Below are 20,944 nucleotides of genomic sequence, written 5' to 3'. Positions count from 1 at the left end.
TCACCGTAAACAACATGGCGGACGGCAGTAGACAGGTATAGGGATACGATAAAGAAACGTGTTTTCCATGTGTTATATTGGTGACATAGGGAAACTGGCGTGCACATGTTTTCTCCATCATCTATTCTAACAGTACAATGTGTTATTTTAGCATGTCATGTGTGGTAATGGTAATTTATGATGGATTTGTAACGCTCTGAAGCATGCTGTCGTTTTATACATTTGACAGTTACCAGTAGGCCAATGGCATGTTCGTAAAGTTAACTTATATGGACGACATAGTGAAACTGGTGGACATATATTTTCTTCATCACCTATTTCACCAGTGCAGTGCGTTAATTTAGCATGTCATGTCGGATATATATGTGCAATATATACATTATTTATATCGCTCTATGTGTTTTGTTTACTTTTGACAGTTACCAGTATGGCATGTTCGGAACGTTAACAATTATGACAGAGTCAAGTTATGCAAATCGTTTCTTATAAGTGTATAATGATACTATTAGAGGTTCTGGTGGTTCTATCCATGAGGGTACTTGGTTCAATTCCAAGGGAACCTAGCTGTTGTCATTATACACATTACAATTACATTAATGTATCACCCTTTCCCTTATATAAAATTCAGATCTATAATATGCCATGCTGGTAACCATTTCATTTTCTTATATGTACTTCTGATTATGTAGTGCTCAAGCAAAAGACAACACATTGATTTTGGGAAAATGTCATAGGTAATTTATTATCAACATCTACGGGTACATGTATGTGTACGTACATGTAGAAACATGTATCACCAGGGGTTATTTTAGTTCTATCAATGAGTGTACTTGGTAATTTTGATCATTTTTGTGTAAAATAACAGTCAAGAGATACATTGCACAGGCTAATAATTTGTAGCGGGATTGGACTGAGTTGATCAACGGTGACCAGGTAGCTCATGATCAGTCCGTAGAGCACTTGGCTAGTGTTTGGAGGGTCCCGGGTTCGAATCCCGGTGTGGCATTTTCTCCTCTCCTGTTACAAATTTATGCTAAAGATTTACTATAAGAAAGTTGTGAATTACATTTAATTCAGGATTATTTTGAAATACATGTTGACATACAATGTTATCACGTGTCAGCTGACCATGATAATGAGTGAAGTTACACATACAGTATACAGAGTAATTTATCTAAATCAAATGTCACTGTGATCAGCATACAAATGTATAAAGCTGGAATAGCCAGGATTATTCAAGTGAATCAATACCATACAATTATGCTGGAATAGAGAGGGATCCGGATTAAATGGTGGCCTGTTTTGACAAGTTATACACAATCTTCCATACCCAAAACGTATTATGACATTATAGAACCTATATTTTTGTTGCAGGCATTTGACCATAGCTATTGCAAAGCTACTGAAAGATGTGCAAGTTTTCAACATCTGAATCTGCATACCTATGCTGTTAATGCAAAGAAATGTACTCCAAAGAAACTGAAGCAGCGTCCAAGGCCGATAATGAGCCCCACTGGATATACACCAAATTCAAAAGTGTTAAGGGTATTGATTTATTGATACTTTGAGAGACAGGTTTAGAGACTCTTTTCCAGATAGTGTTTCAAATTTAAAAAAGAAAAAAGATTGCATTACAGAGGTGTTTTGTATTGCTCCTTAAAATATATGTATTCATATTATTCTTCTGTCAGTCTATAGAATTTCCATACAGTTAATTTTGGAGTTAAGTTCTCCATGATCTGTTATATAACCAACAGATTGATTCAACATCAAGCATTATAGACTACAAATGTGTGGAACCATATTGAAGACAAAGAGTTGAATATCTTTCAAGTTCTCAATTTATTATGACAAAACATCAAAGATTTCAATATTACAAAACAAAACTACGTGGTCATCACTAAATGTGTTGAAAAACATAAAAATGATGAGCGTTTATGCTTTAAGCAGCATCATCATGACAATGAGATCATCAGAAAATTTTTAAATACTTAAATATTCAGTTTCAACAAACAACTTCCACACTCTGAAATATGCTATATTATAGACATTATGATTATACCAAAACCAACATCATGACAATGCAATGAGATCATCAGGAAATCTTTAAAAAATATTAAATTATTGGTTTAAATTTCATTCAAACAATCACCTGTTACACAAAACTGTGAAATTTACAAAGAATATCTACAACTCAAATATGTCATACAGGAACACATCTTATTTGGACAAAAAACTTCCACACTCTGAAAAATGCCATATTAATATGTATTAAAGACATCATAATTATGCCTAAAACAATATCACGACAATGATATCAACATGAAAATCTTTAAATATTTTTAAATAATCAGTTTGAATTTCATTCGAACAAACAAGTACGAGATCATCATGAAAATCTTTAAATATTTTTAAATAATCAGTTTAAATTTCATTCAAACAAACAAGTTCGAGAACAATATGAAAATCTTTAAATATTCTTAAATAATAAATTAAAATTTCATTCAAACAAACAACTACCACACAAAACTCTTGAAATAAATCAAATATCTTAAGTATTTCCACAACCCACACTGTATGTCATACAGCATCGTTACTGACAATGTTCATCAGGAAATCTTTCTTGACACATTTAACGTACAACTGTAACAAAAAACTCTCCAAGAGTCTCATCTTTGTAACTCCCATAACAGGTGTTAACTATCACAGATCAAAAAAGAATCGCATATGATTCATTCAAACAAACAACTATAGCTAACACACACAACTCTTGAAATAAATCAAATATCTTAAGTATTTCCACAACCCACACTGTATGTCATACAGCATCGTTACTCACAATGTTCATCAGGAAATCTTTCTTGACACATTTAACGTACAACTGTAACGAAAAACTCTCCAAGAGTCTCATCTTTGTAACTCCCACAACAGGTGTTAACTATCACAGATCAAAAAAAGAATCTCATATGAAATTCTTAATCAATTGGAGTCAATGTACATATCACATGATAATTTGATGACATAATGACAAGTTTTCCAAGAACTTTTGTATCGATTGTAATACAAAACATCACACAAAGTTACCTAGCTATAGGTCATTCTAACAAGACCATGTACACTGCACACTACAAGCACATTTCAACCGAAGCACGTTTGCGTTGAATGGCCTGCCAGGTGAATTCTTTCGAAGGATCTAGTTTTTTCATGGGGGAATTGAATTGTTCAAAACCTTGAAACTGTTGGTATAGCGATAGCTTGACAGCCGATGGGTGCCGAGAATGGACTCTGTCATAATTGTTAACGTTCCGAACATGCCATACTGGTAACTGTCAAAAGTAAACAAAACACATAGAGCGATATAAATAATGTATATATTGCACATATATATCCGACATGACATGCTAAATTAACGCACTGCACTGGTGAAATAGGTAGTGATGAAGAAAATATATGTCCACCAGTTTCACTATGTCGTCCATATAAGTTAACTTTACGAACATGCCATTGGCCTACTGGTAACTGTCAAATGTATAAAACGACAGCATGCTTCAGAGCGTTACAAATCCATCATAAATTACCATTATCACACATGACATGCTAAAATAACACATTGTACTGTTAGAATAGATGATGGAGAAAACATGTGCACGCCAGTTTCCCTATGTCACCAATATAACACATGGAAAACACGTTTCTTTATCGTATCCCTATACCTGTCTACTGCCGTCCGCCATGTTGTTTACGGTGATGTGGGCCGCCATTATCGGACGTGTACCAGGCCCTAACCCACCGCTAGGAATTATGGGTAGGGCCTCCAGGCTAATATTAGTGATGAGCGCAGCCTAGCGGAGAGAATTGGTACTAATTAAGGCAGGTAATTCAGTCTAGATTAAGGCCCACTAACTTTCCGAAACGGCTCTTTATTTTTAAAATGGGAATACAAAACGATATCGATAACTTTATAGAGTCACAAAAGTAACGTTAATACTACAATTAAAAATAATGATTTTCATAACGCCGGTCGTATTTGGTTTCCCGCCGTCATACCACGCTTTAGTTAACTTTAAATGCGCCAGACGGCAAAACTTCACTGTAAGGCATACACAGATTTCGTAGAGAAACTAGCATTTGTTAAGGTGTTGAAACCTCATCGAAATCCATCGATATAATTTTCTAATGCTGTTGTTTTTACATATGAAACATTTTAATTTTTGTTTCGAAGAGGTAGGCCTAATATTCAGTAGTGGTAACTGTAGTTATCATACAGCATCTTCACCAATTTTAATATGGGTCACTTAAACGACTGAATAGGTTCTGTTATGTTAAATGATTTGGGTTATTTTATAAGATAAACACGCACCAACTTTCGTTTTCTAAAAACCTAGCGGACAAAAATTATTCAATGGGAGACAATCCAGTCTAATAATGAATACACTAATGAAAAGGCACGATGCGTTCCGATGTTTTACCAAATTTCATTCCGAAAGTGTAAACATCGTCTGCTTGATTTGTGTGAATCGATAGAATATCAACAGGAGGACAATTAACATAAACATAGAAACCATGCATTTACGTAAGAAATTTAATCTGGAATAGATTTGATTTTTCTACCGTGATTTTATTCAACGTGACAGATGTAACTTTAACGAACGGTGAGTACAGTAGGATATGCCATGGCACTTCATTTTAGTGTGATTTGGCGGAAATTTACAAAATATCATTTCTAACAGTATTTCGGCAATGCAATCGCCAAATTAAGCTAGAAGTACAGAGGTTTAATAATACAAGTACGCTGGAATATTTTTGTTTAATTTCAGAGTCTGAGACATATTTTAATGACAAATTACCTAAGGCATTATTCCCTTACCTCAGTAAGATGGCAACAGCTGCACCAAAAATAAGAAATTTTCAATTAGGACGCATGGAACCATCAGATACTTTGGGATCTGAATATCATGACGCTGCAAGAAATGGAAATAGAAAGAAACTAAAGAAGATTATTGGAAGGGGTAATCTAACAAATAAGGACTGGTCAGATAGAAACACTTTTGATGGCTTATCGAAAAATCATTGGCTTATTTGTTATCTGAGGCTTACTCCTATCTTACACTGGATAATGTAAGGCACTTAAGCCACCATTGACAAAGAAAAATATCTTAATTGAATGTTTTTTTCTAATGTAGGAAATGATAAAAGTCCCACTCCAAAATAACCCTCTGATCAACAAAGAATGTTAGACTAAGCAGCCAATCAATGTCCATTGCGTTTTTAATTATTTTTCTGTTTAGACTTGCTAGTATCATGTAATATTTAAAGAGGCATTCACTTTTGTGAAAAGCTATCATAAGTTACATATACCAGTACACATCCATTAATTTTGATGGACATAATATCAATTTAACCACCCAGTAAATTATAATTTCTGCTTCAATACAGCATATTGATATAAATTTGATTTGTTTTTTTTAATTGTTTTTTTTTTCAGGTATTCAAATTGATTACCCAAATGATCATGGACAGTCTCCTTTGTTCATTGCTTGCTTTGAAAATGAACCATCAGCATGTGATCTATTACTGAGCAATGGAGCTAATCCGAATGAGTATGAATAATTGATTATATGATTTTAAAATACAAAAGTTAAATTTCATACAAATCACATTAACAAAAACACTCAAAAATACAACTAAATGATGTACTTAGGATAAGTGTGCAGGCACTAGGAAGAAAAAAAAAATGTAACCATATATCCAGTTTAGAGCTCGGTTGTAAGGAGGGCAGCAGGTACAGTTCTTTTGCAAATACATGGACGGTTACACACTTCATCACATTAAGTAATGCTAAGTAGATATTAATATTTAAACAAAATTTTAATATTAGATCATTAGGTAAGCTCATAAGCTATGTGGTAAAATTTAATCAGAATGGTAAATTTTTTGTTACCCTATTAACAGGAGATGTAATGATGGAACCACCCCTGTACATATGGCTGCCTACTCTGGTAATGTCAAACTTTTATCAGATGTGTTAGCCGCAGGAGGTGATTTGCGATTCCATGATAACTATGGACGAACCACAAAAGATTGGGCTCTCTGTCAACCAGATCCAAAGAAAAGACTGAAAATGATTGAATTCCTGGAAAAGACAAAATTGTTTGCATTGACATCCTCTGGAAGAGACATAAGAATGGACAATAAAGTGTCCAATCAAGTTCATGTGTAAGTTAATTTATACAAAATGATTTAACAATTATAATTAATATTGTCATGAAAATTATTCTAATTGAAATTTGAAGATCGTCATTTGATAACAAAAAAAGGCAGTTGTGTTTAAAAGTAAATATCTGTTGTTGGTTAATAATCATGTGTCGTGTTTAAATTAGTTATATGTGGGGACTCGCTTGTAGTGTAACAAAAAGAAGTAATTCTGGATACACACTTGATGGTCAATAAAATATATATTTGAGAAACACAAATATATAACACATGTGTTATCATAATGTACTTTGACTGAAAATCAATGTTTCCTTTTTTTCCTTTCATATAGGAACAAGAACAATTCATTGATGCATATCATCATGAATAAAATCAAAGGTGGAATTGATGCAAACATTGACCAACTGAAGAGTTCTCATAGCATGGGATTTGGAAAGGTACCATATGATTAGGAATCAGTGCATAGATAATTTGACTAGTGAAAACAAGTACCGGGGTAATTACGTTATTTTCTAGATGAATTAGAGTTTGGAATGGATTATTTTAAGATTATTTTGGAGTCTATATCTAAATACAAATCAAAATATCTTTAGTAACAGTAGCGATGCTAAAAATTTATGAAGTTACATTTGTATGTCAACTCCTTTTAAGAAATTCAAAGATAATGTACTTAACTCTGACTGGGTGTTTATTTTACAACTTGATTTGATTTTTTTAGGTGTATTTAGATGGTGACTTCAGTAGTGGTTTTATGACAAGTATCCCATTGATATCAGAGAGTTGTCTTAAACACAGCAGTGATGGAACAACTTTTGAAAATGGGGCTTTCATGGTAATGGAAAGGTATAATTTAATTCTTCTTCACACACCTCATTTCTTTACCTGTACTTATATTGTTGTTTTATAATAGACAGGTATATGACTCAGTATCTTTCTGCTATCATTCACTTATCATTAACTACTTTATGTAGGATTTTCATTTTGTTAGTTGTATTATGACAAATAAATGGATGTTTTTATTTTGCTTTTTGTGTGTGTTAGCAATAATGTTGATCTGTACTTATATTGTACATTCCATTTCTGTTGAAAAGATGTTTACAAGGATATAACACAATAGACATTTCATGTTAAAATACAGTGTTATACGGTTAAACTTGCCTTTCAACCACCTCTGTGTATTGTATAAAAACCACTGGCTTATGAAGACCACTTGGCTATAGAAGTCAATTTTGCCTTGCCCCTGGTTAAGGTATGGTCTTTTTACAGAGGTTTGAATACTGTTCAATATCATTTTATATTTTTGCCCTTTCCTGATGTAGGTTTAAGCTTACATTAATATTGCCAAGCCAGTGCTTTATTAAAAACAGAAAATTTTAGAAGTATGTCTCTTCTGTTTTAGTATGTTGTGGCAGTCTACTAAGGTAACAGCCAAAAGGTTACACCGTGAAGCTGAAGCAGGAGGGGAAGTGGACTTACTCATTACAGAGGCAGAGTTTGTGGGGTAGTATAGTGACACTATCATTACTCCAATATATATAGCTGAATATTAAAGTTATAAGTGACATCACTGGACGAGAATTTTGACATGCTATTTTTGCTTATTTGATCTATTGAAAACCATAAGGTTTGATATATTGAAAGTCAAGAATTAAGTAAAAATTGAAGATAAAAGTATATTCAAGCATATTTCTATATACCTTGGGTCAGATTAAACTAATTTGTTTTTAGCCATCTCAGCTTTTTCCCTTTACCGGTAATTCAACTTTTTCAATTAACACCATACATCTTTCAGAAAGTTGCGGCATCCAAATATTTTGCTGTTGATGGGGGTTTGTCAGACAAACAACCTTGATGGATTGGTTCTGCTCTATGAGAATGTTGCCTTGGGATCACTTTACTATCATCTGCATGAAAAGGTATCAACAAACTATATCTTTAATTTCAATGTTAATGCATTAATATTTCCTTAAAGGCCCATTACCTTTACGGAGCAAAATATAAAGGTTTCTTAAAAAACATTAATAACATCAGAAAATGCATACCGATGACCTGAAATAAGGTAACGACACCAAACACATGCAAGATTTCCTGTGTAATATATGAAAACAATGGAGAGTAAATTTGCTGTTTTGCCATCTGGCGCAGTGATAGTCAACTGCCGCGCGGTATTTAGGACGACGCCGGGAACATAATACGACCCACATTATGAAAATAAACATTTTATTTATTTTAATCAAATCGTTCAGAAGGTGATGAATATGTAGTATTAACGGTTAGTTAATAATTTTTGCGACTCTACAAAATTATCGATCTTGTTTTACATTCCCATTTAAAAAATTAAAAGCCGTTTCGGAAAGGTAGTGGGCCTTTAATTATTATTTTCAATGGATTAAATAATGAAGACATTGCTAGCAGATCACAAATCAACTTGGTGTTTTTCCATTTGCTTTTATGGACTTCTTATGAAATAGTGCTCTTTATTTTGTAAGATATGAAATAAATTTTCATAAAATCCTCTAACTTTATCTCTTTAATTTTTAAAAAGAAGAGTGTTTGCAAAAAAATAAATAAATAAATAAGTAAATTAAAATTAAGATATTGAAAGATTTTGAAAAATTCTGTTTATAATTTTTCAGTGTGACAGGATGTCAACAAACCACATACATGAAATATTGGTACAGATATGCAATGGTATCATATTTCTTCATGACCAGGATTTACTGCATTGCTATATCACATCACATGCTGTTTTCCTTGTTTCACAGCACACAGCTAAAATTGGGAATCTGGAATATGCCATTGAAAGGTATCCAATTTTTATTTCAATTAATAAGTACATCATGTATACTACATGTACCATTCATAATGTAACTTTGCAAATAACTTTGGCACCATGATAAAGCTGCTGAATGAAGCAATGGATCTGATGAATTGGATTTTGAATGGATAGGAAAGTTATGTACAGGCATGTATGATGTTTGTGGTATTAACTTGCATTCTACCTCATGTCCTACTTTACATCTTGATTATACTTTTATATTTTCTGTTTGTGAAATTACTCCTTGTGAAATATCAATTTAAGTATTGCCAATTATTAGTTAAATTAGTGAAGCAGCGTCTGTTTGAATGGGTTGACACTTTTTTTAATTTAAGAGTAGTCAAAATTAATACTGTATGTAACATTTAATGTGCATGGTCATTTATATTGTAGTTCTTCAATCTTTATATACTAAATACAGTGTACATAATGAACTGCACTGTTTTTTTTTTGTTTTAAAAAAAAAAAATCTTTTACTAGGAGAAAAAGTGAAGTCGGAAAAAGATCCCTAGTTTCCAACAACAAATACCAGAACGCAGCTTACAACTGGATGTCTCCTGAGATCATTAGTGACTCTTGTCCCTCGGAAGCTTCAGACATGTACAGCTTTTGTGCTATCATGTGGGAGTGTTTTGAAAGTAAGAATTGCCTGCTATATTTTTTTTTCTCATATCTGACTACAGGTATCGGTTCTTGATTTGAATATGTCAAAACTTTAAGTTGTCTTTCATCAAAGTTGCATGCTGTGGGCATACACTGTCAACATGATGTCAGTTTCTTTCAATCTGCTCTGCTTATATCTCATATTTTAAAACTGAAACCTCATATATTCCTTATGTTGGATTGTTTAACAGAAATGAAGGAATCCTAAAATCAAAGTCAAGATTGTTGGTACTTTGAAATTAAATTGATAGGCAAAGACATATTGTGCTTCTTCAGTTTGACAGATAGAGAAAGTTGAGGGTTCTTGCTTACATGGTCTGCTCACTATGTACTTTGCTTCATTTCCTTATAATATCATGGTTATTTTACTAAAGAGCATTTTTAACTTTATTTACCCGGTAAGTATTTTTTAAGTTATTTAAATCTTAATGTCATTTCAGATACGGTTCCTTGGGGAAGATGTGATTCATCAGCGATAAGGCACAAGATATTTAACAATGGAGAACAACTACCACCATGTTCAGGCAGGACACCTCAGTTATATCTAATTCTTATGGAATATGGTTTACAGCTTGATCCTCAACATCGTCAGCTGAGTTTCAGTCATGTTCGAGATATCTTGGGATTGTCAACAGAGGTACAAAAACAATATGCATATAATTTTTGTTTGCCTTTTTGTTGAAGTGTTTATTGGTATAGTGTTCAATGCTTTTGTCTGATTTGCACAATGATTTGCAAATTGATTAAAAAAATCAAGTTTGGTTGCAATGGCAATTAAATGTTGTATATAGAATGTCTTCGTTTCAGGAACAACTATATTTGTATGAAGACATTCAATTCATATGAAAGGCATTGGTTTTATTTACTAATAATGTGTGCTGTAAATTTTTTAACACACATTCAATAGATAGATTATTCTTTTTCAGAAAGTAAAGCAGTATATCTCCAACCTCTTACCCAAACAACAGCCAGTCAATGGTAACATAGATGCCATCACAGAACAGGAAGCAACAAAATCCAGACGAAGGTCATTGAGAGAAAAGGGGAGAGATGAAGTAGTTCAGGCTAAAGAACACTCACCTAAATCGGGTCAGAAACCTCAACGGCCAAAAAAACAACCGGAAGTGCATAAAGTTAATCGGTAAAATGAATATTTCTTATTGAAATTGTACACATAGAATGATCTATAGTATTGAATAAAAAATGAAGAAAGGGAAATGCCATAATAGCATTGCATTAAAAAAATGCACAGACAACAGGTGAAGGATATTTTCGTTTTGTTTCAGTTGAATAACTTAATATGACATGCTCGGTAACTTGAGTTAAATTTAACTTATTGACAAGTTTTTGTACTTAATTAAGCTGGTAGGGAATATGATGTAAGGCAGATTTCATGTTAACTTAGGTATTATTTTAAAGACACTCGTGTTAACTTTGGTATTATTTTAGGGACATTCATGTTTCATGTTGACTTTGAAATTATTAATGTTATAGACAATCATGTAAACTTGGGTATTATTTTATAACCATATTAAGTTTGGTATTATTTTATAAACATTCATGTTAACTTTGGTATTATTTCATAAACATTCATGTTAACTTTGGTATTATTTTATAAACATTCATGTTGTTAACTTTGGTATTATTTTATAGACATTCATGTTAACTTTGGTATTATTTTATAGACATATTAACTTTGGTATTATTTTATAAACATTCATGTTAACTTTGGTATTATTTTATAAACATTCATGTTAACTTTGGTATTATTTTATAAACATTCATGTTAACTTTGGTATTATTTTATAGACAGTCATGTTAACTTTGGTATTATTTTATAAACATTCAAGTTAACTTTGGTAATATTTATAGACACGATCAGAATCAGTCCAGTAGAAAAACAAGGCATGGGAGTGGATACCATTCTGCAGATGCAGTAGTTTCCCCAGACAAAGAGTACCAGTACAAGTCACAGGATGGTGTTTCTTTTGATATCAAAAAGTAAATGATATTTCTGATCTTATGTTAGATATGTTCAATATTACATTCCTACATATACAGATAAGATTTGGTAAGCATCCTTTCACAACGGTTAAAATGAAAGTGACTGCCGAGAAAATTCCTGAAAGTTTGTCATGATCTGCAAAATAATATTAACATTACCTTACTTATCTTATTCAAAACGTGTTTTACGGTAATTCAATATTTGTTTTACAAAAAATAGTAATCCCAGCAATCTAGTTTTTTGATGGAAAAGCAAAACTTAGTGAAGAAAGTTTCTTTAACGAAATCACAGTCACAGATTACTAAACTGATATCATGGATTTAAACTTCAGAGATCAAAAATTTTAAAACCAAAGTCACAAATTACCAAACATGGATTTTCAAAAAAATGAATACACTTTTATGCTTTATGAGGTCAGATAAGAAATTTAACTTTGAATTTTAACTTTGACAGTACACATTGGGATTTACAAGAGGAGCAGAATAAACATGAGTATTTCTACAGAGTAAAAGTTCTTCCAAAAGCAGAGAATGCCTACAACCAACGACAGCAAAAGTATCAACAACACCAACAGGTATGTGATCAGAAAGAGGTAGCTTCGAATGGTCCACAGCATCAACGGCAATACCACAAGTGCCAATTGTATGAGACACAATATCAGAATATTCAGGAGCAGAAACAACAAAGATATGAACAACAGGAATATGATGAAATTGATCAACAGAAAGGTGGAAAGTTAGCTTCTAATAGTCCACAGCGTCATCAGCAATACCACAAGGGGCAGTTGTATGAGACACAACATCAAAATGGTTATGGTCAGGAGCAGGAAAAACAAAGATATGAACAACAGGGATATGATGAAATTGATCAACAGAAAGGTGGAAAGCATTTTGATCAATGTTATGACCAACAATATCAACAAGGGAATGATTATATACATAACCAACATCAACCACAAATGTATGACCAAAGGACATATGATAAACAGTATAAGTCACAATGTAATCCTGAGCAACAGTACAGAGAAGTTTCACCTGGAAAGGTCACCAACCGCCTAACATCCAGTGAAAGTGATGAGTCCTGTAGTAGTACTCAAACAAGGTCAGCTCAATTACAAAATAATGGTAGTACAAATGTATTGCAAAGAAACTCTAACCTGTTCAGTCTAGCATTTCAAGGCATTGAAATAAACAATTTAATTATACTGGTTGCAAGGGTACAAGTGTATATCGTTGCTTGGGATAACAGTTTAAATGATATATTAGTCTGAAAATCTGGTCATTTAAGCAGAATTCTAACAAACAATTTGGAAGTTCTGGCCAATTATCTATTAAATTTTGAAGATCAGTGGCTATTGGAGCAATTTTATGACTATTACTAGTAAATATTCAGATACTCAGGGATTGAATTTTAAGAAAATGATGTTCAGGACCTTTATATCACCGTTTCCTATTTAGAAATATCTCTCTTTACCCTTATGTAGTAGTGTAAACTTAGGTATACATGTACATATATATATCTGCATGGTCACTAAAGTAAACACAGAAGTTGTATTCATAACTTCAAGGTCAGGTCATAGCACAAGACATAAAAATGTCATCCTTGTCACATGTGTTATATTATTTGTACATACATGAAGCATAACTTTGAATACTTTACATATCTTAAAAATGTCTGTTTTTACCTGTTGTTAATGTAGTACTAGCCAGGATGCAGAACTAAATTCAAGCCTTGCAAAGCCATTAGCGACAAGATTTAGTTACCTCCAAATCAAACAAATCAAGAGTCCAACTGGGGTGAGCGTTAAGCCTGCCAGTCATTGTACAGCACCATTTGAATCAATAGAGAAGGAACCAGAGAAAAAGCTCAGTAATGCGGGAAGTGTGTATGCTTTATATAACATGGACTGTTTTGAGGGCAGTGAGTCCACACCAAACAGACAATTACTTGTTACACAAAACCAGCATTATAGCACTATGCCAAGAAAGAGAAAAAGGATGGGAATGACACCAGAAATCCAAAGAGAAACTCGAATGTAAGTTTTAGTTGGAGTTGTGTTTGAACTGCTTAGCATTTACTTTAATTTGCTTACTGGTTTCATTTCAAACATTTTTTTTCTATAACTATATGCTTCAGATAGACTCCAATAAACTTAGAATATACAAGATTACTTATCTATAATCACCAGGGTTAAATCAAAGCATAAAAACCCTGGTATTATTATGGGGTGATATTTATCAAGACTTATTTAAAGAATGACTTAAAGTATGATTTTATTACATATTTGCCTTTTGTTATATATATATCAAAAAGGCAAATATGTAATAAAATCATCTTTTGAGATTGTAGTAGATTCCTTGTATGATGGCCAAGTGTTTGCATTTTGATCTATCAGATCTAGAGTTTTTCTTCGTTGTGATAAAATGACCTTGAAGTACAGGAGTCCATTGCTTCTTGTTGACTATCTGCTGTTCTTTCAAAAATTTGACTTCTTAAATGAAAATTTCATTTCAGTAATATGTTACCATAATTTTTGTATGCAAATTCGCTACCTACACCCATCTTTGTAGCCCCAACAAACATATGGTAAGTATATCATGAAAATTGGTTTTACATTGAAAAACCTCCAGCTCAAAGTGCTGAGACTGAGCCTGCAGTATGCTGAGATTAGGGCTGACAAGTTTATTCAAATTAATGATCTTGACCTTTATTCAAGTTCACAGGCATCAATTAGACTAAAATCTTTGAATGATGTACTTCTTGATAGTGCAAGCCTGAAGTATTTGTTTGTAGTATGCTGGATAAAGGGCTACCAAGTTTTTTTTTTAATGTTTACAGAGGTCAACTATATTACAAACTAACTACTTCTGTTGAAAAGTTCTTAATAATCAATACCTTAATTAGATTGGTGAAGTACTTATTTTTTCAGGTTGATGAAACAACAGGGAAGTGTTCGGAATTTGGTTGACCTATATCAGCATCAAGAAAGTAGTGTAAGATTGTTTCTTAGTTAGAATCATTAACAATTAACTTAATACTTAGGCCAAAAAAAATAACATGTCTGTTTAGGGTTACTCGACCGACCCTATTTTTTTTTATCCCAGACTCTAATTTTTTCTCTCCACTTTTCAAATTAAAAGTCGGGATTTCGATCTCAGACTTTCGATCTCAGACTCAGGCGCAGGCCATTGTTTTAGAGTGAAAGACACTAAAACTAAAAAAATGCTCCTTAACTACTGACCCTATTTTTTCTGCCAATGTAACCCTAAACAGACTTTTTTTTTGGCCTTATAACTGATTGAAATAACAAGGTTGTATGCAAATGAATCATAAATTCTATTGAGCTAATTCATGGGCATCAAGAAGTTTGTCGCAGTGAAAAATTGAAATAAGCAGATCAATTATCCTTTATATGGACATAATAAATATATTCTACTGAACCTTACATATGTCTTTAATTGAAATAGTTTAATTTAGAATTGATTTATAGAGAGTATAGAGGATGTTTTTACCAACTTTTTTTATGCGGTACATTATGATTTCCAGCATAAATTGAAGCAGGCAGTGTTACATGGAAACATAAAAGACTGTGTAGATGGGGATGGTTGCATATACCCAGTAAGTATAGTTATGTGTAGGTACTCATTAGCATCAAGTTTTCATAAACTGATCTTGCTTTTCTATATTCATAATTTCATATTATTAAAGATAAACTTGTTGTTTATATTGAACATTTATTGTTTAATAGAAATTAAACACACTGGAAGGGTGCTGTGATAGAGAAATTAACAGTCCAAACAACTGCAACAATCATGGCATGGAGCAACACAACTTCTCAGGTAAAAAAATCTATATCATTTAATGCAATGTGTTAATTTCTATGACCGATTTTTGCATAGGATTATTAATTGGACAACATTGTTTGATAAATACCAGTATTGTAATTGATTTCACAATGTTTAAGTCCAGACACAAAATCTATCATCATTATCTAAACTAAAAATATATACATGTGTATCCTTATCTACAGGTGTCCATTCTAATACGAAAACAAGAAAAACATCCCCAGGTAAAAAGAGCAACTATATACCACCTACATCTGTCAACAATGATGTGATGAACAGCAGTAGCCTGACTACCGTCTCACCATGCGATAGTGGTATGCTGATTAGTTACACATGTACTGTTACATATGCATACAAAAGGTTAACCTGTACCCTATACTAAAGTGCTCCACAATCATATGTTCATGTATCGATTACATTATCATGAAATATATATGTAGGTCACTGTAACATTTGGTGTACAACCATTGACTATTTGTTTATGCTAATCAATATTGGGATGCATGAAAATCGTATTTGACATGAATTTACTATATACCCATTGCCATCCTTTTATACCAAGTAGAAACTTATTCCTTTTTCAATGGTAATTCTGTTTGATTTTTAAATTTTAGAGGGGTGAATGAGAAATTCCCATTCACTTATATATTTTTAACTACTGTTAATATTCAATCATAAATATTACAATTAAAAGAAAAAGAAAAACGATGACATTTACTTCCTGGGTGATCAATTTTCAGTTAAAGAAGGTTATCAGCTTGACATGGTACACAAAAATGAAGTTCTTTTTTTCTTTGGTTTAATTAGGCACTTCTTTCTGTGACAACAGCAGTGTTGCATCTGAACTTATTGAGAAATGGGTAACAAATGAACTTATAAAAGTGAGGAACTCTATGAGTGAAGAAATATTTCATGCTTTGGATATCAAAGAAAATATCAGTAAGTTGATAAAATCAAATGAAATTAAAAACTTTTCTTCTTCTTTTTTTTTTACATCACTTCTGTCAAAGCATGCACAGTTTGAAAGGGGGTTGAGTAATGTTTATTTATTTAGATAGATGTCTAATCGTTTACACAATATAAACCATTTTCAATATAGGTTGGCAATGGATATATGCACAATTCATTGAGATTCAGTTAGATGTGAAATGTCCATGCTTTTAATTATATTTACATGTTTACTCATTACTATATTAATTGAACAATGGTGCCATTAATAAAGAAATAATATGAATTTGATCTCATTTTTCCATAGCATCAAATGCAAGAATAAGGAGCCCATTGTTTAATGATAGCCCACAGCATGGTTCTAGTCCAAGCAAGATGAAAGCAAAAGAAATGACGAAAAAAGTGAGTTAATCAACTCTATATTGATCTCAATTTTACTAACATGCAACCTCTCCCTTAAATGGTTGTTTGATACCTTCTATAAGATCTCAAAAGTTTTGTCAAATTGGATCCATCAGGCTAAACTTGGGAATTTTCACATAACTACTGCTGAGTTGGACCTTCTTAGTGCTACAATAACTATCATGACTTATTTAGATACTTTTCTCAAATTTATTTCAGAAGGGAAAGAAGACTGATGTGGAGGAATTTTATTTTGATGATGAGCTAAATCAGGACTTAGAAGAACAAAGTAACATACAGCTACAATCTCCAACATCCCCACCACCACCAACACATGGACTCAAGGCACGTAGAAGTTCCTTTATCATCACACCTCAAAAGTCCAATGACTTTGGAGAACTGGGAGGTGTGTTATACCATACACCTATGTCATAGTTTGAAAAATTCAGTATATCAACAATGAGTACATATTTTCTATATCATTTATTAACATAATCAATTATAAATACAAACGCAATGGAATTTTAATTATCGTTTCATATATCTATGATATAAGACATGGAAAGCATTTCTTAGGAATAATGGCCAAATATGGATCTGCTGTTGTATCAAAATGCACTGCAGTTAAGTTTAAATGGATAAGAGATTTAAAAGGAGCAATATCGTAGCTTAAAAGAGTTGAGGATTTAAATGGCCCAGAGGTTTAAATTGCTGCCAGATTTAAAGGGATCAGACATTTAAATAGACTAACAATACTTTTTAAGTCACATATATGTGTGACATTTATACCTTGAACTTATTGTACACTCTAATTTTTGCATACACAGCAGTTCTTGTGCTTTTCAAAGTTATTTGCTTGATTTGGTTTCAGATCGAACAGACTGCAACCAATCTATTTGTATAGAAAAATATCAGGAAGGCATTCAACCAAGTCCAGTTACAAAGGTTGTTCATTTAAATCTGTCACAATTCATTTTTACATATTATGGTCAATTACTGAATGTATATAACAGTATACTTTGTAATTATTTTTTAATGATTATCTTCTGGAAAGAAGGATTAGAATTTGATAATAACGCTTTCTAGCAAACCATGTTGATGGGAATTGTATTAAGGTGGGAGTGTCTTTAAAACTGGGGCTGAGCAATCCAAATGTCTCGACATATTACCACAAGCCATCCACCTCTGGATCACAAATTTGAATCCTATGTGGGATAGAAGCATGGTACTGCCTGCTGGTCAATGATTTTTCTCCAGGTACTCTGCATTTTCTCCACCAAAATCTGGAACATCCTTAATTGACCCTTGCTGTTAATAGGAATAAAACCAAGTCTTTAAAATTAAAGAGATATAAGTAAATACCCTGAAATAAAGCTGCTTCAGTACATATATGTAATGCACTGATAAATATTAAACCATTTGAAGGCTACTTAAGGTTAATTGTGAACCACTTGACTGGACAATAATCAAACCAACACAATGCTGAGATTATAACTGTGTTAAGGTGAACTGTCTGACTTCACATGATTGTGTAAACCATATACCCGGTACATACAAACAGAAGAATTGAACTGAACAGTTTTGATTGAATGACAGATGATTTTTTCTTTCTAGGGGGCTAACAATTATCATGCTAATTCTTAGTTTGATATCAGGTCTTGTATCTGCAATATGCAATTTTAATATGCTTACTATGTGTACTATTTGTTATCAGTAAACCAAGAACCTGCATTTCAGCTGCATTTGTACATCTGCCGAGTATTTTGTGTTGTTAGGGATTGATGTAAATTATGTGCCACGGAATCAGATTACCCCTGATGATATATATAGCAAAGCTCTATTAGAGACTATCTGTTTTTTTAATTTCGAGATAGCAATCTTACTTTCTTTCCTTGATTTTATGATATCTTTTCCATTACCACCTTGTAGATCTATACATGCAACATATTTCTCAATACCCATTTAAATTTAAGCCTGCTGTCTGTCTATGTATGTTTACACATGTTTAAGTTAGCCCAGTCAGTACTACATGGATAAAATCCACTGTCTGATTTATCCTTAAATTGAAAATTATATATAGATTTTATCTCATATAAATGTAATCTTCTAGTTATTGCATGTCATTTAATGTCGGTCAGTGCAATATATGATAACAAGATTACTAAAATGAATAAGCAACAGAAATAACAAGATATACCTATCCTATTCGACCCATTAAGCGCCCATGTCCCTGTAAGTGCCCCTCACCCTTTTGGAGGCCTTGATTTCAATTGCCCAGGCATAAATTAAGACCAAAACTGTATAGATTTGCAATAATTTTGTCTAATCAGCATCTTTTCATTATCATATAAAATTTTGAAACGCCCTGGGTGCTTATTGGGTTGAATACGGTATATATACAGGAAATCCCATACATTTGTTCTGTATTTTTCCCATATATGTTACTGTTAGGTGTTTCTACCTAATCATGCACTCATCAATGCAGTAAAGTAGTTGCAAAATTGAAGTTCAAAGTCTAGAACTAGGTACTTATTTGTATAGATTGTATATTTTGTCATTCTAGGTGGTCTATGTAATTAATTACAAAATATCTAATAAGTTGCTTTACTAACAAATAAAATATAAAAAAAAAAACACAAAAAAAAACAACATGAAAGACAGAAAACTATTTCACTTACAGACTGATTCAACTTTTACAGTTTATTACAACTTCAAGAGATTTTGATACATTATAATTGTTATTTCAGGCACAGACCGAGAAGTTGGCTCGAACAAAACCTGCTTATGTCAGCACGGTTACAATCTGTTCTAACCTCAAGGATCCGGAACAACACAATATCACCCACACCTTGACAGATCTAGACAATGGGGCCACAAACACTATGTATAAAAAATCTATCAGAGCTTCTCGCGTTGTTTCTTCACTATTTGAACAGTGATAGCAGTGTTTCCAAGTGCTGATCGAGACTATGGAATGTGCCAAACTGCAATACTGTTACTAAATATAAGTGAAAGTTTGACTGATTTACTTTTATGGCCATTCAAATGGAATTAATCAAAATTGACCTGTTTCTTATTGATCTTAATCTGCAAGAATATTTTTCTTATGATGAATGCATGTCTGATATTTTCAGCACATACATTAACAGTAGCAAAAGTAGACCTGCATGTTGGAGAATCATTTTAATATCCAGTATGTCTGGCTTGTAAAATTGATATGAATAGGTAAAGTGGGTAATACCTATAGGAGATAGCCTTTTTCCAGATATATATCTACTTTGTTTATAAGACTCAATGACTATAATATAGGTAAACTTATTTTCTTTTATACAAGGTACAGGTATTGGTAGGAAAAGGAGCTTTGGTCAAGGGGAGATAATTTAATATAAATGTATTATGTATATAAATATATATAAATGTAACCCCAACACCAGGTGCTTTGATTTATGTAACAGTTTTCCTCATTTTGTTATATAAATTAATTGATATTTTTGAATTATTGTGCTGAAATATCCTTCTTTAGTTTTAAAAGTTCAGTTAATTATCTCAACAGCTTCTATTTGCTGGTTGATTTCTGTACATACTTCTATTTAAAAGTTAATTACATAGCTCTCCCATAGAAATTAACTATTTTTTTTATAAATGTTGAAATTCCATATGTATGTATACTTTGATGTGAATACATTATTTTTGACAGCAAAGAATGGGATGGCAATTGATGCTGGGCCTCAAGTATATGATTTAAAAATACTATTTTTTGTTGTGGAAAAATTCTCAAAACGTAATACGTTCTTGTCAACAAATATTTATGCATTATTCTGTTACTAGCTGTTAAGTTTTCCTATATTATTTGTAAAATGTATTATTTGTTACAGTGTTAAGTTATTATTGTCAAATTAATCTGTGATATATGAGTTTACACTTGATTGTTGAGTGAGGTAATGTTTAAACATTATAAAATGTTATCTGTTGATATAGTTAAAATAACTAATATGATGAATCTAGTCGAACTGCTATCACTTTATCAAAGTACTTTGGTTTGTTATTCAC

The 20,944-nt window shown here is 32.3% G+C and overlaps 1 protein-coding gene and 1 long non-coding RNA gene across 7 annotated transcripts; one reads left to right on the top strand and one right to left on the bottom strand.

Moving 5' to 3' along the window:
* Positions 1–1,823: 1,823 nt before the first annotated feature.
* Positions 1,824–3,824, bottom strand: LOC138322922 (uncharacterized). Its single transcript, XR_011208502.1, has 2 exons — positions 3,714–3,824; positions 1,824–3,326 (listed from the first exon to the last, which is right to left on the bottom strand). It is a non-coding gene; the product is annotated as an uncharacterized lncRNA (long non-coding RNA).
* Positions 3,825–4,441: 617 nt separating this feature from the next.
* Positions 4,442–20,363, top strand: LOC138322921 (uncharacterized). 6 transcript variants are annotated; one of them, XM_069267155.1, is made up of 24 exons: positions 4,442–4,652; positions 4,873–5,009; positions 5,486–5,600; positions 5,953–6,216; positions 6,545–6,650; positions 6,932–7,056; positions 7,613–7,714; positions 8,006–8,129; positions 8,850–9,019; positions 9,512–9,669; positions 10,135–10,331; positions 10,621–10,835; positions 11,567–11,695; positions 12,153–12,800; positions 13,399–13,734; positions 14,629–14,692; positions 15,246–15,317; positions 15,448–15,538; positions 15,730–15,858; positions 16,352–16,483; positions 16,800–16,894; positions 17,117–17,239; positions 17,766–17,839; positions 19,642–19,777. In XM_069267155.1, exons 2-23 carry the CDS (start codon positions 4,877–4,879, stop codon positions 17,796–17,798), a joined length of 3,561 nt encoding a protein of 1,186 aa, XP_069123256.1. In that variant the 5' UTR covers positions 4,442–4,652; positions 4,873–4,876; the 3' UTR covers positions 17,799–17,839; positions 19,642–19,777. The 6 variants fall into 6 exon arrangements, with proteins under 6 accessions (XP_069123256.1, XP_069123254.1, XP_069123251.1 ...); XM_069267153.1 differs by having other exon boundaries at positions 4,443–4,652; positions 17,114–17,239; XM_069267150.1 differs by having other exon boundaries at positions 4,444–4,652; positions 4,877–5,009; positions 17,114–17,300; positions 19,642–20,363.
* Positions 20,364–20,944: the final 581 nt, after the last annotated feature.

The sequence above is a fragment of the Argopecten irradians genome, chromosome 5 (assembly GCF_041381155.1).
Source record: "Argopecten irradians isolate NY chromosome 5, Ai_NY, whole genome shotgun sequence".
Lineage (NCBI taxonomy): Eukaryota > Metazoa > Mollusca > Bivalvia > Pectinida > Pectinidae > Argopecten > Argopecten irradians.
Note: the sequence above shows the minus strand (reverse complement) of the source record. Positions and strands in the feature narration are given on the sequence as shown.